The following is a 24,423-nucleotide window of genomic DNA, read 5'->3' as shown; positions in this document are numbered from 1 at the left end:
AAAAAAAAAAAAACTCAATTTTAAAGAAAAATTATATTGTAAAGCATTTTGGATTGAGAGTTCTCAAAATTATTTTACCTTAGCATAATAACAATAATAACTCCCTGATCGCACCCCTCGTAATTGAGAGTTGTTGAAACCCCCCTCCCGGCTACGCCCATGAGAATTCTTTATTTTGCGCAGTTCTTGTGGCCTAAACTGAAGCTGAAGATATATAGATCCTGGCTTTCTTAGTTTACCTATTTTTAGAGGCTAAGAATAGTAACATTTTGCCAGGTCACATGTGCTTGATCAAAACCGAAAACGTCATGTCTTAAAAATAGCTCCTGCGTAGTAGGACGATGTGTCAAATAATGATACTTTCTTCTCATATCTATTTCACTAGTCATTAATTTCTTTTGCATAAACTCTATGCATTTCACAAGTTATACATTTTGATATATACAACCATCTTCGATAACTAAGAAAATTATATATTTATTAGCTCTAGCCAAATTTCATTTGAGTTGTAAGAACTATATTATTTTGCGCGCAGCGTAGCAGTATATCGGTTTGTTTGGGCTAAAGCCCTGAAAAATTGTGTTACTTAGAGCCATCTTGTTTACAATTGAAATTTTTAAAATTTCTACGTCTAGGCTCATATACCTTTTAAATTACTATTGCTTTATTAAAGCATAGGTTAAACATAAACAAAAAATGGAAGAGGAAGGACTGGTGATTGCTGTACGATTGTGTGATATTGATGAAAAAGAACAACCAGATCCCCTGTGTTTACGATCTGAAGATTTGGCAACATGGCGACATTTCGAGTCTTTGGTTTGTTGATCTTTCCAATTAGTTATCTAGAATCTAGACTACATCTATTAGATCTAGACTCTAGATCTAGTCTTAATATAATAAGCTAAATGATCTTACTTTGGTAATATTTATTCTACTGTGGTTCGGAATATACTTACACTACTATTAGTAGTACTTATTTATTTTATTAGACATACACATAGTCAAGTCATAGTCACATACTTCACATAGATCTAGATCTAGTATTTAACTTACTTAACTGACTAGAGTAACTAAGTCTAAGAGTAGACAAGACTCTTCTGACAAGACACTTCACTAGAGTGTGAATAGAATCCTAGACAGTAATTAGTAAGTTGAGTAAGTAAGATACAAGACAGACTCATTGACTTAGTCTTACTTATACTTATTTAATTATCTTATACTTACTAGATAGATAGATCTAGATCTATATATAGATATAATTAATCAAGATTCTAGATGCATTTACACATTTTAATATTCATCCCTCTATGGGCCTCTTGGAACTGTTTTGACTGGCTCCTTATTTGATTCATGAGTAGTGCTGCTATAGTTACATTACAGACTCTTTAAATTTTAAATTAATCAAAAACATATTGCCAATTTATTGCTAATAGTAAGTGACAAGTGTAAACAAAAGCATGAACTGACAAAACTTGGTAGGATTTTGAGCCAATAATACTAATGCTCCAATAAAGTCAAATACAAATTTTGAAGAAGTGAAACTACAAAGACTGAAAAATGTTTTTAACAACTAACCAAGATTCAGCTCAAACGGCGTTGACAAGAAACTTAATTTTTTGGCTGTTTTAGTAACACTTCACAAATGTTTGAAGATGCCATTTTTTTTAATTTATTTTTTTTTACTAAGCTTTTATCAACTCTGTCTGTCTGGTAAAAAGTTTGTACACATAAATTTCTCCCACACCACTTAGTTAATTTACTATTGATAATTACTCACACCAAATTAGTCACTCCAGATTTTGCCCCATCTCAAAATGTAACCAAAGCCAGTGACTTATCTGGGCTCATCCATTGTCTTCAGAGACAGAAGGAGCCATATGTCGATAATTAATTATTTTGTTTGGTATCCAGGACAAGGGAAAGAAATAGTACTTGAGTGATAAGGTGATATAAGCTGAATTAGTACCCTTTATATTTTGTGGATAGAAAGTTTGAATCTAACAATAAAAAACTATAAAACCTTCTATTTTCATAAGCACTTCCCTGGCATAGTGGTTAGTGTATTGTCTTAAGGAGGTTTAGCCCTCAAGTTTGAATTCAGGTCGTTCACATTTTTTTTTGTTTAAATACATGATGTTTAAAAAACAATCACCTAGATACCCCTTTCTTTCTCCCCCCACCACTTTCCAACTGTCCAGACAAGTGATAGGATCATAATGTATTAAGACAACTAAAAGCATGAAACTGCACTAACAAAACACAATTGGTAAAAATATTTGTAATCGCACAGATTTATTATTGCTAGTCTAGATCTGTTAACACAAATTTAATTACATGACTGTTAAAAATAATGGACCTCATTCACCAATTGTAAACAAACAACATTTAGACATGTGATAATATTGATAAAACAATGGAAAAAAATGTATCACGTGACAGCCTTTATGGATTACGTAATTTGTATAGAAGAGATGGAGAATCACGTGGCTAAATGTTGTTTGTTTACAATTGGTGAATGAGGTCCAATGATACAACTACGCTTAATATTTACCATTGTTTTTAACAATAGTATTTTTTATGTTTTTCTTGTTAATGTTAAAATGAAGTCCTTGATATTTTGACACTTAAAAATAATGCAGATTGAAAGCATTAGCATTTTTTCCAAAGTGTCCTCACAGGGTATTGAAATAGTAAAACAAAGTAACATTTAACAATTATACTCACCAGCCAAATTTGGGTGTCAAACATTGTGCAAATTATAAATGTGTATACTTCTAGATCTTTCATGTTAGATATTGAAATTTTGTTTCTATCTAAAGCTTACTTTGTCTATTAATACAAAAATGTGTCTATTAATTCAAAAATGTTTTCCAGCTCAGAGATATGTTTAATTCTCCTCCTGATGCAATACAAGTGTTTTATTTGGATGATGAGAATGACTGGGTAAGATTTGTTGTTCTCTTTGTTACTCTATATGTAGAGTCAATACAAAATGTCTACTTTGTATCTAAAAATGAAGCATAAAAAACAAGTCTGTTTATTTTGTGACTGTTAGTAGTACAATAGTAAAGATGGGATTGTGGGAAATAAATTAAAAAACAACTAACTTAAAAAAAGTCACAAGCTTAATTAAAATATTATTGTTTATTTATAAATATTCTTGTGCAATAACTGAATATTTATTAATTGTATACAGTGTTCAAGTTGTGTAGAAAAAAATGTGTTGTGTCAACCAGTACTTTTTAAAAATCTTGTTTTACTCAATACTCTTTTCAATCTAATTTTAATCAGTACTCTTTTCAATCTTGTTTCAACCAGTACTTTATTTCAAATCAATCTTATTTAGGTTACACTCAGCAGTGATGCAGAACTGAAGGAAGCCATTACAGTAAGTGTTCTAGTTGATTATACTTGGACTAGATGTGAAGTATTTTAATAAGTATAGATCTAAGCCTACAAATTATTGCATAGTTTTAAAAAATAGATGATGAAGACATTTGAGTCAATTCATTTTCAATTAATTAGAGGACTAACATTTACATGCTTAATTTAAACAATATTTCTTATTAGCTTTATTAATACATTTTTTTTTTACTTCTCTCACATCTTGGTTGTTTATTTTGTTTTGTTTTTTGGTGTATTTTACTATTTTGTGCCACATTGCCAAATAATTTTGATATTTTGTTTACAGCTGACCAAAAATTCTGAAGAAATTCTGCAGTTGAAAGTTAAAAGAATCGATAAAGGAACAGTAACCAAACCAGAATCTTCAGTTCAAACAAGTCATGTATCAGCTTTACAACCAAATAGTAGCAACACTATCTACTATGTGCCAACAACTGACCCTGGTGGGGATGTTTATGATAAATTAGTGTACCCATATCCTCCAGCAGACAGCAGTGACTTAGGCAGAACCCAACCGGCCTGCCCACTTATTGCAGAACCACAGGTGTTGGTCTATCCTTACCCAAAAGATGAAGCATCTTCAACAAATTCAGTATTGCTTCAACCATTGGCTCAAAATGTTCCTGTTACAAATGGCATAACAGCCGTTTCTGACAGCGACACCCTAAGAGGTAGTACCACCCCTGAACAGCATGGAGCGACATTAATTATTCCTTGGGAACAGGCCAACTCCTTGAGCCTGGAGAAGAAAATCTATTACTTGAAATCAATGATATCAGGTTCTCAGACTTTAGAGAAGGAGCAGAGTACTCCAGAGAAAGCTAGAAACCCCAATGATGGAATTCTTTTGTCTGATTTTGCAAGTCTAAATGATGTAATTGTTGAGCCACTCTGTGCAAAGCCTGGGTCCTTGGGCCAGAACTTTATTCCCAATCAGGACCCATTTGAGCTGGAATACGAGTCAGCCTCTGAAGAAATAACACAGAGATTCTCGCCAACTCTGATCCCGACGTCAGCGGTGAAAAACCCTGAAAGCCAGCAGAGTGAGGCTTTTGTCAAAGAAAAAGAAGGTGGTACCAGCAGTGCTGCCATGCCGGTAAAGCTGTTGGACTGGATGTCAACTGTACATTCAGCCATGTCATTCAATGCCACCCCCCCTAACCCATCCAACGCAGAATCCCTCGCCTACTCGGCTGCCATTCCTAAATGTAAGCTTACCAAGAAAATTGTAGAAAAGAGCAGCTTTGTTAAGCCTCTACCAAGGAACCTGATGATGATGGAGGGGGCTCCATCTGGGGCTAATGCTGTGGCTATTGAAATGCCTTCAGAGCCAGAGTTCTTCAACCACCCAGTGAATAAAGAGGAAGAAATAGCTGCAAGCGGAGGGTAATTTCTGTTTCATTTACCTTTGAAATAATTCTTTTTATAATCGGAAATAATGCCTGCAGATGATGAGAAATGAGATAGTGTTTTACAAGGAATCAAAAATTTTTTGTAATGCCATCTCTTCTATTGTTTTAAAGTATAAAAAAAGTACCCCTTTCAGACCTTGATATCCATAGAGCATATGATGTTAAGGTCACCTGTTTCATGTGACTAGCACAATGACCAACCACCTTTACTTTACCCATTTGAGTTAACTCAATGGTGTCGTAAAAATCCCAAAATTAAAAATCTCTAAGATTTGAACCCTGGAAACTCTAGGCTTAGAAGCCAAGTGCTTTACCACTGAGCCATCACCCCCCCCCCCCTCTGCTATTGTTTATGGTGTCAAAAGTATTTAAATTTCAAAGACATTTTGCTAACAGCCAGCCAAGCTTGCAACAACTTGCCTTTATAATTGGGTGTATAATTATTCATCAACCTAATCAAAAACTTCAGTGTTAACCTCGTGTTACCAGATCTTTCAAAATATATATTCTCCCTCTTCTTAATGATGGGTTTGGTTCAACTTTTATTTTTTGCCCTTTATTGCATCAGTCATTTTTTTTCTTTGTCAGGCTTTGTAACTTTCTCTTATTATTTCATAAAACAGTTTCTTTACTTGAGACATTTTCTCCCTATTATAACTGAATTTGTTTGCCTTCTTAGAGCTTCGTCCAATTCTGCCTCAGAGGAAACAGGGGAAGTTATGACCAGAGCAGGGAGTGATGCTGCTGCTGTTAGCAGAGAGGTAATTTTATAACTTAGATATCTTATTAACATCTTTGAAAATTTCTTCTATTTCATTCATCTGCTTAAAAGCAAAAGACCTGCAACGCTATTTCATTGTGTTCACAGTGTGGTCTTTTTTTTTTAACATTTGAATGCCACTTTTTCATATTAAATCTTTTCAAAGAAGCCTCTAAAAAAAAAAGAAAGCTCCTGTAATTTCTTTTAGATTTTTATTTTCCCCTTGTACTGTACACTATATCTGCATTATATGCTTATGCATGGGCCGGACGAGGCTTTTACACTATCAATCACATTTTTTAATCTGTTCAGAACAGGAAGTTTAAAATATTGTTGTTTTTTTTCAGATATAGCCTGTATGTAATTCAATAAAAAGTTTCTACTAGCTCTATATGTCCCAATCGAAATCTCAGCTCTATAACTCTTGGTCGTTGTATTGTTTGTTTTACACCATGTGATAAAAAAGAGGACATCACACTTAAATAAATTTCCATTAAGTTTTTAACTAAAATTTAGATATAATAGAATAATCGCTAAGACAGGAATAAATAAATTCTGTTGTATTTATATTCTTAAAACTTAAAATCACACATTTTCTTTTTTGCAAAGAGTGAATTCAACATAAATAGATATATAGGATGCAGGGTACCCCTTTCAGATCTTGCGATCTATGGGGGCAGATGATGTGAAACAGTTTACTATGGTGTCATATGACCAGCACAACGACCAACCCCCTTTACTTCCTCAACATATGTCAGGTACCCATTAGAGTTGGGAGGACTCAGAGGCACTCTAAAAATCCAGAAGTTCAAAACCCCAGTCTTTACCCCTCAGTTCAGAAGCCAAGCATTTTACCATAGGGCCACTATGCTTAGTAGAATGATAGAGTAAAAACCGTTATGGGCACGTCTGTACATTTCTATGTCTATGGTTTGCACTTTAAATATACAAATATTTTGTTTTTGCAAATAATTACTAAATTAATACAAATAGAAGCATACAGATCGGATTTTAAGGTCTAAAGGAGAAGATATATATAGATTCATCTTTAATTAAAAGTATATTATTGTTATATTTAACCATCTTCTCTGTAGAATGTACTGTCACTGTAAGGGTGTGAGCAGAAACTTATTTTGTTGTCTCATTTACCAAAGTTAATGTAGGGATAGTTTTTCAATGTCTTTATCGTTTATAGACAAAAAAAACGACAGATTCTTAGACCTGTAGGTTGTATGTGCTGATTGAAGTTGCTGTTGTTTCAGTTTATTTCAACACAAGCAGTGTTGTAAAATGTTTTGTAAAATGTTTTACATAATTCGGATGTTCCTTCAGAGTTGAAGATAGTTTACTTCCTAGTCCAAACCTCCCGCAGGACGACGGGGGATGGGAGCGGGCAGGGTTTGAACCCTCGACCGTCGATAAATCCGAACGACAGTCCAGCGAGCAAACCGCACGACCAGGCAGCCACCCTAGTGTTTTGTTAGTGTTCAGTGAAGAATGGGAATTAGAGCGTAGACTGGCTGGCATGAATTATTTACAAAAGTTCATTTGATTTTACTAATCTGAATATTGTCCTGCATACTTTGGTTTCATTCCTGTAGTTTTTAAATTGAAGTTCACTAAATAAAAATGTTTTTGTTTTGGTTATAGACTAGCTTTAGTTGATACATTAGATAATACATTTCCATATATTGATACTAATTTATCTCCATGTTTCATTCCTGTAGTTTTTAAATTGAAGTTCACTAAATAAAAATGTTTTTGTTTTGGTTATAGACTAGCTTTAGTTGATACATTAGATAATACATTTCCATATATTGATAGTAATTTATCTCCATTGATTTCTTTATAGTTGAATGAATCTCCCTCCATTTATTTTACAATAATTTGATCAATCTCCTTTCACTAAACTCATAGTTTTGTTGTTTTTATATGCATATTCTGCAAACAAAACTTGTAAGGTTCAAATCTTTTATTTTTAAAGTCTTGTTAGACATAGCTTTTATTTCCATAAAAAAAAATATGTGACCATTTATTAAAAAGTATAGGTTAGACAACATACTTTGGGCATTTACCAAACAATTAAAAACAATGTCTTGCTTAAGATCTCAATACTCACCATCGCATATAGGTTTATCCACAGCACTATTTCTTAACAGTTATGTAGCTTCTTGTATCTTCACAACTTGGGAAGGAAATATTTGCTTTCTGTCTTGGCTTGCTGTTAAAGTCCCTTGCTTTCATTGGGATAGCATGCATTATTGTTTTGTGAAAAAAAGTTCTTATATATTTTACTTTATGGTTTTCAGCATTCATGTTTATTCTTACAGAATCAGTGCTGTTAACAGTGATTTTATTTTTTGTTAACTTAAAAAAAAAATGTATCTTAAGGCTTAATATGATACCAAAGCTTTGCAGCTAAACAAAATAGGCAATAAATAATAGGACTTTAAAAAAAAAAATGTTAGCTGAATGGGGCTTAAATTCACAATTACACTTAAAAACTACTAAATTAAATTTTAACTATAAGTAAATAAGATTGTTGTTTCGTATCGGTATAGAATCTTGTTTGGTGAAGTCCTGATTGCATTGGTTTAATGGGTTATTGACGGTGGCTTATTTCCTGCCTTGCATGATGTTTACATTTAAGTTCTTGAGGCTCCCGGCATTTTACAAAGTGCTCTGGCAGTTATGTTGATATAAGTGGGACTTCAGTTGTCTATTATTTGTTGAGCAAGTTGAAGTCAGCTTCCATTTCTCCACAGATGAAAGTATTGTCCCAGTCAGCCGAGCTGCTTCACCTCTTGGTCTCCCAGAAAGCAGAGAAGAAGTCTACCAAGAGAAGTGAACTGAAAACAAAACCATCTGCTAAAAAAGACAGGCCTCTCTCAGAGAAGAGAGAAAGATCTGTCGGTGACAAAAAAGAAAAACCATGTGACAAAATGGAGCTAGTGGGTCTGAGGTCAGGGGCCAAATGTGAAAAGATCAAAGAACACAAGAAAAAAGAACATTCTCACAAAGAATCACACAAGAGGTCAGAAGAAAAGAAAGCGTTAACAGAAGACGTGGAGTCTGGTGAGAAGGTTAGGGTCAAGGAAGAGCCCACTTTGAAAATGAGGGCTTTCATCAAGTTGATGGAACAGGTAAGAATAAGGCCTCCTCGCTTCAAGGCAATCTGCTTTTTCTCTTTATCCAATCTTTGTATCATTAAATGCCCTTTCCTTTGCTGTATTCCCTGTGTTAGTGGTTGTTGAGTGTTTAGCAGCAGTGTATTTTATTGATATTCCTTATTGACCTTTCAATGTCTGTGTTGTTGCTACAAGTTAGACTTATGGTGTCTTGTTTTGTGTGCTTAACCTTCCTTAACCTTCCGTTTACTTCTTGATGGGAGAGTAAATAACTAGTCTTTTGACCTTGGGCTTCACTCTGATAAAGCTTATAATACAAATAATAAGTTAGCCACAGATTGCATGAAACATCACAGTACCAGTTGTCCTAACAATGCATTATTTTGTATACTAATTGTAATGTTTCTATATTTTTAAAGCCTTTGGTATTTACATTACAGTATGTTGTTAGACTTTGGTATTTACATTACAGTATGTTGTTAGACTTTGGTATTTACATTACAGTATGTTGTTAGACTTTGGTATTTACATTACAGTATGTTAGATTTCAGTCGTTTCTTTGACAGAATGTTATTCTTATTTAAAGCTTGTTTTTATACTTCTTGAAAAGAACTTGTGTATTTGTCAAAACCTTTGCATTCTTTTGAGTTACATCCATTTTTTTTTTTAAATTTAATAACATTTGATTTTTTTATTTTTTTTTTTGTCTCTTGTGAGCACACTTGTTGAAACAGCACTTAAATATTTTTTAGACTTAAATATTTGTGAGAGCTTTGCCATGTTGTCTTAACCTGTTTTCTGGTTTACAAATTAATGGAAATTGTCAAGACTCCTGGCTATAACAAGAAAACTGATCTTGTTTGGGGCATTTACACAATTGTATTCTGTAATGACAGTTTATTGTTTTTAAATTGTAGATTAATTCCTTAATCTTCCTTGGAGAATTTAGTTCTTCACCACTGCTATATTCTAGCCATTGAGAGATCTACCAATCCACAGACGAATTCTTAGTTTTAATATCTAATTTTTAAACTGTTAATTCTTCTATTAAAGGAGAAGAAAGGAATTGAGTAGCTGCAAGAGTTGGTTTGTTACAGAAAATAAGTAGCTAGGAAAACTGATCCTTACAAATAGAAATGACAATGGATCATAGAATGATAATTGTAGTCAAGAAAATATTGAATTAATTGTTTTTTTTCTGCAGATTCTTATAAATTAATGAGTTGAAATATATAAATGAACAATTAGTTTAAATTCACATTCAAATTTGTTCAAGATGCAAGAAACTTGAGATATAATGAAATGAAAAAAAAATTGGATTTATATTAGATTCTTTAAATAAAATAACTAATAACAACCAGGAAATGAATTTTTAAAAGTAATTTCTAAGTAATAAAATCCTTACATTTCATTTTTAAACTAAAAAAAAACATAAATCTGATAACCTTTTTCATATATTGTTTTGATTGTAGCAAGAATTCAGAAAATGTTAATGCTGACTTCTTTACCGATTCGTAAGAAATTATCACATATGCGCATACATAATTTTTTTTAAATACTTTTGATGTGTAGGTGTTTGTCTCTTCTCTAGATTGTAACTTAATCATTAGGCTGCTTATTGTTGACTCACTTGTTTGTGTTCTTATATCTAGATGAAACGAGACATACACAAGAGCATTGTTCATGACATGACCAAACAGACAGACCATCTTCTGCAAGCCTTGATCAACTCCCAGAAAGTACAGGCCATCATGGATCCCACAAGTAAATATTGCTCCATTATTTTTTTTCTACACTAAATCCTCAAGTGCCAAAGTAACACATTTTGTTGAATTCAGGGTTTCCCTGTGTTTCTGTTATTTTCTAACATGTTAGAATGCACACACAAAAATGTTTGTGGCCAGCATAACGATTAACCACTTACTTTCCTTAACTAATGTCTGGTACCCATGAGAGTTTTATGGACTCAGAGGTGCTCTTAAAATCCATGGTCTTCACTGATCACTCCATATGTCCCTCAGAGAACCTTACGCTCCTAGTGATGCCACGTTTCTGCCTCAAAAGTTCTGTGCACGGACCAAGGTTTGGAACTCACTCCCCATTGATCCTCAGACAGACAACATGCTACACTACATTCAACAAGAACATTATAACCATCTTTCCAAATTTTGTTTTAGATTAGTTTGTCATTTCAACGCTCCTGTTTATGTTAGTGATGTTATTACTATGCCTTGAGCCTACATAATGTTTGTTAACAGGGCTCTATAAATAATAGTATTATTATTATTCGAACCTGAGACCCATAGGTTCTGAAGCTAAGCACTTTGTCACTGGCCACAATGCCTTACAACATACTTCATTGGTTTCTTTCAAACGTCAGACAACATTGGCTCATCCCGTGAGGGATGAGCTAGGAGTCTAGGCATTGGCTATGGTCAGAATATCTTCCACACAATAGTTCCCCCCTCTCAATGCAGGAGTTGGGTCCAAAGAAGCAGCAATAGCCAATTCAGTTTGATCTCAGCAGCATCACAGGCTCTGCCAGAGTGTAGCACAGTGGGCTAAAAGCTGCCTAAGGATCATTGGCTCCTGATTTTTTTCTCAGGGTTGAATCACAAATCCTTTCCCCTGTTTGGGTATAGCCCCAAAGCAAGAGCGTTTTCTGACAACACATTTAAGAATATTCTCTGCTGTACAGTGAAGTACATTTTAGTTGAGGAACTTCGTTTTTACCATTAAAACCTGTTTCAAATCTTATAAGAACAATTCATAATTGAAAAAAAAAAAGTGTTCATTCATTATTTTATTTATTTTTGTTTTTCTTTATAACACAATATATACTCGAATAAAATATTGTTTATAACGTTAACTTTATTTCTTTTTTGTGTTTAGATCTTGTGACTCACACTGGGATATACTGTGACAACTGCAATGCTGTGATTCATGGGTTTCGTTACAAGTGTGGGTAAGTGTCTTTCTCAAACCGCTTAGATTGGATTTAAAAGAAATATTTTCTCTAGTTCAATCTGAGATTATAAATGTTTGTTATTGTCAATTATTAAAGAAAACTTGAAAGTTATACCCTATGTTCAACTTGACATGTGTTTATTAAATCTGAATGGTTGGCCAAGAAGTTATTCTTTCTCTGTATAAACTATAACGCAGTGTTCTAAAGATTTGAAATTTGAACTGAAACTACTATGTTTATATGTTAAGATCTCCTTTTGGGGGCAGAGTGGTAAAACACATGGCTTTCAAACCCAGGGGATCCCATGTTTGATTCTCAGAGACAACTGAGGTTTTGAATTTCTGGATTTTTAGGACGGCACTGAGTCCTGATGGGTACCTGATATTAGTTAATGGAAGTAAATTCGGTTGGTCGTAGTGCTATCCTCATGACGCTCTAGTTAACTGTCAACCATAGATCATTACATCTTCTGCCTTATAGATTGCAAGGTCTGAAATGGGAACTCACATTTATTTTTACTATATCATATACTTTACAGGCAAGTATTTCACATCCTGAAAATTTTAATAGGTAGGCTACACTAAAACTGTTCTATGTATTGATTAGAAACTGCATTGACTATGACCTGTGTGAGGCTTGTGAGCAGCTCCCTAATATCCACCACCCCACTCATGTGTTTCTCAAGCTGAAATATCCTGCCCGTGAAGCAGGTTGTGTTGGAGATGAGAGGCGACCCCTACTGCGAGAAAATATTTATCTGGTGGAGAAAGCCGTTGAGCCACCATCAGAAAATATACAATCTCTTGACACAGAAAGGTATTTTTAAAGCCTTTTTTTTTCTGTACATTTATCACGTTTCAAATTATGTGTTGTATTAAGAAAGTACATTTCTGTCATTAAATTGTTCTATTAGCAAATCTACACAACACGTTTTTTTCTTGATGAGTATGTAGTGAAATTTCTAAAAAGACATTTGGACGTGATGATGTATACCTTAAGATTATAAACTCCAGTTCTAAACATGATAGGAATTTATTTTTTTTTTTATTAATCCATTTAGATTTACTAGTGTTTCTTGTGTAAAATGAAAAAGAAATTTTTGCAAATTAAAGAGAAGCAAAGTGCTGGACACATACTTAGCTAGTTGGTTCATCTAGCTTGAGTAGATCAGGCTCTCAAAGAATAATGACCATTTATTCAAATAGGTTTTCAGCACAATTGTTACAGAGAATAATGACTATTTCAAAATGGTTGTTTGCAGAATTTTTTTTCAGAGTAGAACTCTTGTATATTTCAACAGGTTGTTAGCACAATTAAAGTTTGTGGGGGATACAGACACAGCGGCTTCTAACAAGGGGAACGAACCTCAAGTGATAATTCTTTCAACCATTTCTAATCAATCTCAAGAACTTTTTGAACAGGCTGAGAGCACAATAGAGGTAAAAACAAATCTTCTTTTTTTTTTTTATAACTATGTTGCATTTTGCTCAAAGTGTTGTTAAGTATGTGATATGGCTTGATGTGATATAGTGTTGTTTTTTTTCTCTGGCATATTGTAGCATTAAGCATACATTTCTTCTGTAATATATTATGATGACTGAATGGGTAATAGTGCTGGTAGTTGTATGGATTGAACCATATCCAGTCTTAGTTAACTGCTATTTTTTTTTATTCTTACTTATTTTTTCAGAGAGACACACAAAATACATTTTGCCTGGATATGGCTAAGGGCATTGACTCTGACAGCGTAAATATTGAGCAGGAGGAAAAAGAAGTGATCCCTCTCACCAGACTGATTCCAGCTACACCCACATCACAGAACTTAGAAGGTAAGTCTTAAAGTAGGCATAAAGTTGGACACATCACAGAACTTAGAAGGTAAGTCTTGAAGTAGGCATAAAGTTGGACACATCACAGAACTTAGAAGGTAAGTCTTGAAGTAGGCATAACTTTGGACACATCACAGAACTTAGAAGGTAAGTCTTGAAGTAGGCATAACTTTGGACACTTGACAAAGCTTAGGAGTTAATCCCTTTGGACACTTCACAAAGCTTAGAAGGTAATCTTAAAGTAGACATAACTTTGGACACTTCACAAAGCTTTGAAGTTAATCCTTTTGGACACTTCACAAAGCTTAGAAGTTAATCTTAAAGTAGACATAACTTTGGACACTTCACAAAGCTTTGAAGTTAATCTTAAAGTAGACATAACTTTGGACACTTCACAAAGCTTTGAAGTTAATCTTAAAGTAGGTATAACTTTGGACACTTCAAACAGCTTTGAAGTTAATCCCTTTGGACACTTCACAAAGTTTAGAAGTTAATCTTAAAGTAGGCATAACTTTGGACACTTCACCAAGCTTAGAAGTTTATCTTAAAGTAGGCATAGCTTTGGACACTTCACAAAGCTTAGAAATAATCATAGAGTAGGCATAACTTTGGACACTTCACAAAGCCTTGAAGTTAATATTAAAGTAGACATAACTTTGGACACTTCACAAAGCTTTAGAAGGTAGGCACAATTTGTCACACTACACAGAGTTTAAAAGTTATATCTTTCATTAGACACAACTTAAGACATTGTTTGTAATTGATAGTGTACAATGTTATGGAAATGTCTCCTTCTGTTGTGTCAGAACCAACCAGTCCAGCAGCCAGTGAGTCTAGCAGCAGTAGTATCATCTCTCTGTCATATTCAGCTCACAGCATCCCACAGTTGGCACTGACTAAGGCCAAGACAGAGGAGACAGATGCTGCAGGTAAACAAAAGATTGCATTTTTTTAGTCATACTGTACCGCTGGGGCTTGGTGGTTGAGTGGTAAAGCACTTGACTTCCTTACAGAGGAGTCTTGAGTTTGAATCTTGTTGAATACATGGATTTTGAGATTCTGGACCTTTCTGGCTCTCCTGATTCCACCAACTCTAATGGGTACCTGATATTTTGGGATTGCTTTCTTAAACCATTGGCCATAGAAACAGCTAAATTTTACATCATCTGCCCCTCATAAATCGTAATATTTTCAATACTAGATACCTACATGAATTCAGTTTCAATTTTAGAGTTATTATTATTGCTTTTGTTTAGTGTGTCTTCCATGCTCCTAAAGCATGATCATTGTGCTCTAGTCTTTGTGGACATGTGCTGCAGCTTGATTGAAATCTTAAATTAAAAATCCCTAGTCTGCTTCAAGACTCTAGCCCTCAGTAAAGTAGATATATGGTTTCCACCTGGCATTCATTTACCCTGACTTTTAAAAAGTTTTATAGATTTGGATGTTTGTTTAATTAATGTTGTTGCAACAATATTTGAATCATGCAAACTTGATTTCTGTTGTTTTTTTTAAAGTTGCCAGTCTTGAGTATTTAGAGATTTTGTTGCCAAGACGCCCAGAGTCGCCCAATCAGCCCATATTTTTAGAGATTGAGGAGGATAGTTCCTTCCAGGAGTGGGACTCTGACACCAGTGATGACTTTTGTATCATTGACCCATCACACTCGTCTATCTGTAGGGAAGAATATGAGGCACTACCTGGGGTAGGTTGATTTGTAATCTACATCTGTTGTTCCCAAAATAGGAGTCTCACTATTATTAACCAGTGTAGATTTTTAAATGTATCTTGGGAAATTTAGCCAAAGCATTGAATTAAAATAGTTATAATTTCTTATTAACTGTTATATTTTAATATGCATGTAATCTGTTTGGGAAAGTAGATCCTTTGTGCTTATGAGAATATTCCATTTGACCTTTGGAATCCTAGTCTTTCCCCTAGTTTATTTTTCTCCAAGTTTGCAATGTTCCAAAAATATTTTCAATTTTTAAACAACATATTTGTAAACAATTAAATAAGCAATTTGGCTGAATAACAAAAATGTTTCTGAAAATCACTGACATTCTTGGCTGTCAGAATGACACTTAGTTTTCTGGAACATAAACTAGAAGAAGTCTGAGAGTAGCTAGTTTACAATTGATTTGATGTTGGAGAATGAGTTCTATTATTTATTTTTTCCAAATAAGAACAGGACACACACCACTGGTAAATTACCATCTTAACAAAATAAACTCCACACAACTCCCCATTTGCAGACACTGCGCCCACCCCTTTGAAACCGTAAACCATATCCTCTTTGAATGCCCCTCCCAAATCCACCTTAGGCAGACCCTATTTCCACTACAGCCCAACATAACCAACACCCTGTACGGCAGTGCTGAACAACTGAAGAAAACAGCACACTTTTTTTCCTTGGCACAGTCTGCAAAAGAGCTCACAGCTCAGCAGCAATAAAGCTGGCTAGAAGAAGAAGAATAATGGGTAAAAATGCTAGCTTGGCAGCATTGCTAGTCAGAGGATTGCTAGTTTAAAATTTATCTGATGTTGTAGAATGAATTCCAAGATATTTTTATGGGGAAAAAAATGCTTGCTTTGAATTATGAACTAGAAGTCTGAGAGTAGCTAGTTTACATTTGATTTTGTATTGTAGAATGAGTTCTATTATTTATGGGGGGAAAAAATGTTAGCTTGGCAGCATAACAAGTAATATTTGATCTTGTGTTTCTCACAGGAAGATCATGAACAGATTCAGAGCTCATTCAGTTTTGAGCAGGATGGAGCTAATGAGGAGAGTGCAAGATTTGGGGATGTAGCCAAAGCAACTGGTATCACTGAGCTTTTGCAGAAAGGATCAGCTGTGACTGAGCCTGTGGTCTTTGTGTCAGCCCAGTCAGAGCCCGTGGTCTTTGTGTCAGAACAGTCAGAGACAGAACAGTTTGAGGATCTGGAGAAAGTAGAGAGTGTACACAGTCTTCAAGAAGAAAACTTGGTCCACAAAATGAACGAAGAAGAAAGAATAAGGTCAGGGAATAATTTGTTTGTCCTTTCTCTGAATGTCTACTAAGATATTAAGTCTCAGTGCTGAGATATAATGTACCTCTGGGGGCATTATTATTATATTAGAATCGCTGTCTGGTCGCTCTGGGCTGTCATCTCGATGTTCCCTGGTTCATGTCCTGCCCACTGCCAATTCCAGCCACCCTGCTGGAGGTTTTGACTAGGAAGATTATCTTTTAACTCTGAAGGAACATCCAAAACATGTACAAACATTTACAACATTAAGTCACCCTGGAGGATCAAGTCATCCAAAATATTATACTTCAGTATTTCTTAATAAGTTTCACTCATCTAAAATTTGTCTGCCTTACTTTGATTCTAATCCAAGTATGTTTTTTGAAAACTTGCAGGTACAAACATTTTAAAATCTAATCCAAGTATGTTTTTTGAAAACTATTGCAGATACAAACATTTACTTCAAGCTGAGCTGGAGGAAGAAATGAAACAGAAGGAACTTGCTCAAGCAGAAATGGAACGGGAGGAACGCGTGAGGAAAGAAGAGTTAGAGAGGTCTGAAAAGGAGCAGGAGTTTCGGGCAATCTTGGAAGCCAAGGAGAGAGAAGCTGTGATAATCAACGAGTCACTGGAACAAGTGGCCAAACAAAAAGAAATGGAAAATGATCAAGCCAAGAAACAGTTGTGTCAAAGTCCCAGCCAATCATTGGATGAGACTACCACTAAACGAGATGTTGATTGTCAGACGTAAGTGAACAAAGCAAATACTGGTTGGCATTTTCTGGTCAGTCATAAATGACTTCTTTAAAAAAAAAAACAAGTTTTATGTCTCTGTCTGAAACTCTATCAACATTCTTTGCATCTTTTATTTATTTAGTTTTTTTATAATTCTTGATACCATGTTGAAACACAGCAGCTCCTAGCAATCTTGAGATCAACCAATTTTGTACAACTTTTTTTCTTAAAACTGTAATTTATGGTAAAAAGAATTAATTCATGTATAATATATATGCAACTTTTGAGAAGGAAAGGTTAGGTTGTACTTACTTAACATTTGACTCAAGTGGAGCTTAGGGCTGCAACTTACTTAGACTTAGACTAGGTCTTCCTGCGCCGTTCAGCGCATTGGGCAGCAAGCTGTCTCCATAAAGATGTCGTTGGCAATGTCTGAAGCCTCCTCCCACCTGGTGTCCATTGTTCTGAGGTCCTCCATGAAGGTGTACTGCAACAGTAGCACACTATTAGACTCTGGGGCAGTCCTCTCAGTTGGGTCGGTGTCCATCCTGCCATCTTTGCTTCTTGGTCTGACCCCTCCCTCCATGTTTACTTTGATCTCTTCCCTTGTGGGTTTCTGTTTTGAAATATTTTCTGTTGCTCTTCACAATGTATGCCTATAACCCAGTCCCATTTGCATTTATTTCATTTCTTTTTCCTCTTGGTGTTTACTGAGTTGTTTCTTTCAGGCTGTAGTATGAGATTTTGTTTGGTCATCTAAGACCAATTATGCGTCACAAGCATTTATTGGTGAATGCCTGGAGCTTGTATTGTCGGTTATTACTCTCCAAGTCTCAGAGCCATATAAAAAAAACTTTCACCTTTGTGTTGAAGAGGCAGATTTTATTGTGTAGCAAAACAATAAAAATTCAATAAAAAGCACAAATATAATTACAGTACTGGTTTGAGCAGGTGGAATTATGTTCAATAGAGGTGTTCAGATAGAGATTGTGTTTGATAGGAGTTGGTCAAATAGAACTAGGCTTATGTACCATGGATCTGTTCAGATAGAGATAGTGTTTGATAAGAGCTGGTCAAATAGAACTTATATACCACAGAGCTGGTTAGATGTTGGTCTTGTCAAGTCAATAGGTCCATGGTCCTTGGTCCTATTGATGGTATTATATATATTATATATATGTGTGAATATATAGATTTACATTTTGTATTAACTAGAAAAGTAAAACTTTTTTTTTCTTACCTCTTTTTATGTACATTTCAGAAACCCAGAAGCAGTTCACCCTGCCAGTCATATCATACAGAATGTTGCCTCAGGGGTGTCTAAAGCTGCCACAACAGCCTTTTACACAGCTAAAGATGTCTTCTATTCTCTTCAGGCTAAACAAGTAAGTGTAGTGGAGTTGGCAGTGAATTTTATAGACACCTGTACTTGTCAATTCACATGATTCATTAACTCTATTTATTTACATATATGTTATTAATACATAGGTTCTCAAGTTTAAAAAAAATAAAAAATCTCCTTTTGACAAATGATTACACTAAGCCTTCTTCTTAGCATTTTCTGAAAGTGCTCTATAGTTTTTTTTCTTTCTTTTTAAAAGAAATTTCTTTTATTAATAAAAAAAAAAAAATTATTTATGTCTTAGTTCTTTTGAAATGTTTTATTTTGAAAAAACAAACAAACAGAAATTGATTTAAATTGTGTTGTCCATACATTATATATCTTTATATTTCATTATATTTTATATATTTTAATTTCATCAATTTTTTTTGAAAAATGCAAAAAACCTATAGAAACTTTCAGAAAATGCTTAAAAAAGATTCTGGTGCTCATCTTGCTTTTCACTCTTTGCTAGCAAGTTTTTAGATCATTAATAAAAAAGAAAAAAGTTTCTATGTTATTTAAATGGTTGAGAGGCCAAGTGTGCTTGAACTTGGTTTGGCTTGGCTACCTAGAAGGGGGCTCGAGGTTCGACACCCAACTCGGGCAGAGTTGTGTTTACTGAGCGCCTAAAGGCAGCACGGAAAACCAACTCTTAGATACCTCCTCCCCCCCCCACTGGTCCACAAATGAGATTGGACCAAAAGCGCTCTGAGCATGCTATAAGCATGAAAGTAGCGCTATATAAAAGCTATAATAATAATAATAATTACATAATAAAGAATCTTATTTATTTTAATTCCTTTATTCCCTTTAATGGGTATCTTCATTTTTTGTTCTTCTGTTCTTGACGTTTTATTTTATTGTCTTCTACTACAGAATGAATGGAAGGTGCCATCCTCCACATATAGACCTCCCCAGTCCAACTGGAAGCCTGCAGAGAGCACCTGGACCCCACCCACTGACGACTACATTCCCCCTACCTCCAAGTGGATCCCTCCTCCCAGTAGCTTCACTCTACCACCCACCTGTCTGGAGAACAGTGACTCGGATCTTCAGACAGACGGGACAAAGGCAGACACTGTCGCCATCAAGAGAACATCATCTGGCTCTCACCCAGTCACCCTTGTGGTCGGTTCAGACTCAGAGCTGACTCGTGAACTGAAGTGCATGCAGCACCTTATTGAGATGGGATTCGCTAACAGGGACAGGAACAGACAACTCCTTAGTAAGTTTAACTGTGACCTTGAGAAAGTGGTGCAAAGCCTCCTTCAGGAAGAAAGTGAAACCGGTGAACACTGGGCCATACACAGGCACTGAGCTCATTTACCCCATTTTTGTTTTTACATGTATAGTATAATCTTGATTTAAACCCAAGTGTACATCTTAAGTTTTTATCTTGTACACAGTTTATTCTCCATTCCCTACATTCATTGCTTGAAATATCAGCAGACGGGATGTTTTGTGTTGGTACATGGATTTCTTTCAGTTTAAATAGATAACTTACTTAGAAGTCAAAACAAATTGTATGATAACAGCTTTGCTATCTATTACCAGCTTGTTAATTACATGTATTGTTGAAGCTCTGCTTGTAGGGTCCACTATAGTAAGTAGCTAGAGATACATTGTTCAATATTCCATTTTCTACCCTTAAACCATGCATTCAGTCCTTCATTCACTTAAAAGCCATCTTGTGGTTTGAGAAATCTGTGTAACATATAATGCCATGTTTGGAGACCTATATAACCTGTAGTGTTCTTTGAAGCTTGTATTAGACCTATGTAACTTATCAATGAGGCTTATATTAGACCTATATTACTTGTATTATTCTATGAATCTTATAAGAGAGCAATGTAACTTGAAGTGTTCTATGAAACTTAAATTCAGACTGCTATATCTAAGCTTTTTTATTCTGGCTTTGATGTTGCTATTAGTCAAAGTGAATCATTAAAAGCAAACAATTATCTTTTTTTTTTCAAATTCAAATTCGAATTTTTAGTTGTTGTTTTTTTAAATAAAAACTTATTTCTAATCATCTTGAATAACACTTTTACCTGTATATAGTTAACACCTCTTGTCCAAAACTCTGTATTTGAAGCACATTTTCACATTAAAAAATATAATGAGCTATTGGCTTTTTTTTTGTAAATATGGTTTTGTATTATATTAAAAACTTTCACACTGGGATGGCAACAGCCTGTTAGTCATTCTGTAGACGACAATTCTCGGGGTTTGTATTGCAGGTCAATTCATTTTGGAGTCATTTTCTTGCCTTTTGTGATTCCTAATGAAGCTAGACTAATAATGTATGTTTTGAATAGTTTAAAAAATCTAGCTTGATCAAGATTATTTCAAATCACAGAAGAGAAATATTCAATTGTTGTGTGTTGATAGTTTTGTGATCTGATGATCTTATCTATAAATAAGTCAACATGATATAGAACTAAATAATCTTTCTATGAACTTCTCTCTCTCTCCGTACCTGGTCAGTCTTTGTTTTCATACAAATTATTCACTTGAAGTTCATCAAATTGTATCTTCTTATCTTAGAAATTACAGATGTTTCTTCAAAGATTTACAGATTACTTTCAAGATTCTATTAGTGTACAGTTCTAGTAAAATTTAAGGATTGTGTTGGTTATAATCTGGGGTTTTCAATGAACTTGATTCCTACCTTGTGATCATCTGTTTCTGTGTATAAACACTAAAGAAGTCTTGTGTTTTTTTTCCTCTACTTCTCTAACCAGTAACTTGTCTCATGAGTTCATAGCTCTTAGAACAAGTTTCACATTTCTTGTAGAGACTGTGGGATACCTTTTTTGTTTGTTGTTTTTTATTTGATTTTTTTTTTAAACTTTAGTTTCTGTTGACATAAAAAGTTTGACTTTAAAATAAGGAAACAATTTCAAATGATGATATTTCTAATGTAAATATATTGTTTTGTGTCTTTTCCTTCTTTAAATAAATTTACTTGACTCGTTTATTTTGATTACCTTCAAAAAGAACTTATTTGATCGACCAGCTTAAACTATTTGAGCTTAAATGTTTTAATTACATTTGGTGATATTTTGTCAACAATAATTGTGTGTCTTCGTCTTCACATTATGCCTTGGTTGTTAGAACTGATATTTCCCATTTTGTGTTTTTGTGTAAATAGCTCTAGGTGGCACAACAAAGTTTAGGGTTTGTTATTTTTATTACTATATCAGGTAGTGTGAACATTTGAACTTTCATCAACAAAATAGTTTGAAACCAAATGTTCTATTCTTTCCATGAAGACATTGTTCTTTTTATCCATCTGAATATTTTTCAATTTCACTTTATGGCAATATGTTGTTGATGTAGCTTTTGTCCTTTTCAGTTGATTTAAAATGTTTGTAAAATGTTTTACATGTTTCGGATGTTCCTTCAGAGTTGAAGATAATTACTTCCTAGTCCAAACCTCCCGCAGGACGACGGGGGATGGGAGCGGGCAGGGTTTGAACCCTTGACCGTCGATAAATCTGAACGACAGTCCAGCGCGCAAACCGCACAACCAGTATTCTAATGTTCAAACTCACCTCTCTCTCTCTCCCCCCCCCCCCCCAATCTAATAAATCCTTGCACTAAAAATGTCTCTCAGTTTTAAAAAGATATAGAGACTGCATTAGGACATCGCTACCCTTAGAATTCTGATGTCATTTACATAGCACATTCTGTTTGGAATCTATTTCATACCTTGGTATCTCATTACAATCATTTTAAATTTACTTAGTTTTTTATACAACTCAGCACAAGTAGCATATACTTTCATGTTTCAGATATACTCCCTCATTATTTGTTGTAAATTTTTATTTCAGTTGTTTAGTTCTTTTTTTTTTCTATCTTCAAAAAAGAAGTTTATATTTCATATGCGTATTTGGTTGTGGGTTATCTCCCTTTTCCCTTGCCATCAAATGTAATTAAGCTGTTATCATCTCCCCGTTTAAGTTCTCATTATATCTCTGGCTTTTCAAAGATACAAAAGCATCGCTTGGATTGTTTGCTTCATTGTTGATCATTTTTGTTTGTGAAGCATAATCCTGTCAGTGAAACTAAATGTAGACTGTTGTTCAGGTCAAAGAGTTTGAATGGAAAAAAATTTTTCTTGAATTGTCTAGTTTTCAGAAACAGTAAGCTTTTGTTCATATCATTCCTTCTTGGTGTTTTGTTTTGGATGTTGGTAGCATTGCTTGTTTGTTTTAATATTCACAGAAGATGTAACCCACCATGAAGCTATAATATGGAAACTGTTTTAGCTCTCAGGATATAAGATTTGAGATTCAATAGATCTATGGATCTGAAATAACTTTCTCTAGTTTTAAAATGGGGTTAACAGTTTTTAGCAGTGTGGTTATTAGGTCAAGTGAAATTGAGTTTTCAAACTCTCTTAGGTGAAGAGCATTGCATGATTTGCAAAAAAAACACAGCATTTCCTTAGGATCAGTTGATGCTGAAACACTTTATAGCTTTTATAGGTGAAAGGAGCTCCTTGTTATTAAAACAAGATTTGAATGACAATGTCTTCAATTCTGAAGATTAATCGATGAGTGCAGTGTTTCACATTAATTACTCAAACCCAGTTGCACCTGCATATTTTTTCCACATCTGATGCAAAGCCATTGTCTGCCAGGGGTCTAGTTGAGTTTTCTTAATGTTGTCTTAGCCTGTCTTATACATGGGCTTTCCTCTGGACCTTAAGAAATAGACATTTAAGAAAAAATTAATTCCTATATTCAATTAATAATTACTTTTGGCATTGAAAAATAAAATAAATCAGCCTGTATAGAGATAGAAGCCATGGCATTTGCTTATTAGCAAGATGCTTCATCAGTTTAGCTAACCAGCCATACTATATGTGAAATTTTAGCTTGAAATAAAGGAGTATATTTTTTTAAAATCTTATCTTTCAACCACCTTCCACCGTTTGACTATAAAGAAAGTGTAAGTTAATAGTAGGGCTAGAAAAAAAAAAGAAGCACTATTTAGTCACACCTTTGAAATCACTATTTTAGTCCAGAGTCTTTCATTTAAAACTTTCATCTAGTTTTTTATTTGGCACTTACAAAACTTTCTAGTTGTCAGAAAGTAAATACTTGTAAGTTTTGTTCCATATCTTTATGGCAGTGATCCAAGTTTCTATTTGCTTCTGAACCAGCCTTGACACTGCTTTTGGTTTTGTTTGGAAAAGTTATTTTTAAACCAAACAGTCAATTACTAACTTTTAACCAGGATATGAACTTCAGAATGTATTGGACCACCTTATTTATTATTGTATATTGATTAGAATTTATTTAAAAAACTGCAACTTGAGGAGTATCATTTTTTTTTTTTAAATAACAGAACCATCATTGTTGGTATATTATGGTATAAGAGTTTCTATTTGCAGTCAGAATCATTGTAGAGTAAGTGATGACTCATACTTAATAATTTAATAACAGACATAGCCCCACTAAAACTCTGTAATGTTAGATTTCTGTATCCTCTGTGGTATTCTAACATGACCTATGTATTCAGAACTGTGGTACTCACTATCATGACCTATATATATATTCATAGCTTTTAGCAGTTGTTTTTTCTGTGTACTCTATTTGTTTATTTGTTGTTGTTATTGTTGCTGTGAAAACAGATGCACAGTGTGTGATTGTAAAAAGAAAAGAATAAAGTATGCTTTCATTCACTACATTCCATTTCAGATTTTATTTTGTCTGCATTGTAAATACTTCATGTTAAAGCTAATTTTTTTTTAATATATGGAAAATATTGAATTGAATC

The 24,423-nt window shown here is 34.2% G+C and overlaps 1 protein-coding gene across 2 annotated transcripts; it reads left to right on the top strand.

Annotated features, from left to right (window-relative positions):
• Positions 1 to 410: 410 nt before the first annotated feature.
• LOC106080074 (uncharacterized) lies at positions 411 to 24,333 on the top strand. 2 transcript variants are annotated; one of them, XM_056013371.1, is made up of 17 exons: positions 413 to 816; positions 2,875 to 2,943; positions 3,347 to 3,388; positions 3,692 to 4,791; positions 5,497 to 5,578; positions 8,343 to 8,720; positions 10,358 to 10,469; positions 11,598 to 11,670; positions 12,280 to 12,489; positions 12,974 to 13,112; positions 13,364 to 13,502; positions 14,309 to 14,431; positions 15,020 to 15,207; positions 16,234 to 16,523; positions 16,962 to 17,261; positions 18,511 to 18,634; positions 19,510 to 24,333. In XM_056013371.1, exons 1-17 carry the CDS (start codon positions 697 to 699, stop codon positions 19,948 to 19,950), a joined length of 3,930 nt encoding a protein of 1,309 aa, XP_055869346.1. In that variant the 5' UTR covers positions 413 to 696; the 3' UTR covers positions 19,951 to 24,333. The 2 variants fall into 2 exon arrangements, with proteins under 2 accessions (XP_055869347.1, XP_055869346.1); XM_056013372.1 differs by lacking the exon at positions 8,343 to 8,720 and having other exon boundaries at positions 411 to 816.
• The last annotated feature ends 90 nt before the right edge of the window (positions 24,334 to 24,423 follow it).

This window comes from Biomphalaria glabrata, chromosome 16 (assembly GCF_947242115.1).
Source record: "Biomphalaria glabrata chromosome 16, xgBioGlab47.1, whole genome shotgun sequence".
NCBI classification, from domain to species: domain Eukaryota; kingdom Metazoa; phylum Mollusca; class Gastropoda; family Planorbidae; genus Biomphalaria; species Biomphalaria glabrata.
This window is presented reverse-complemented; position numbering and strand designations above follow the sequence as displayed.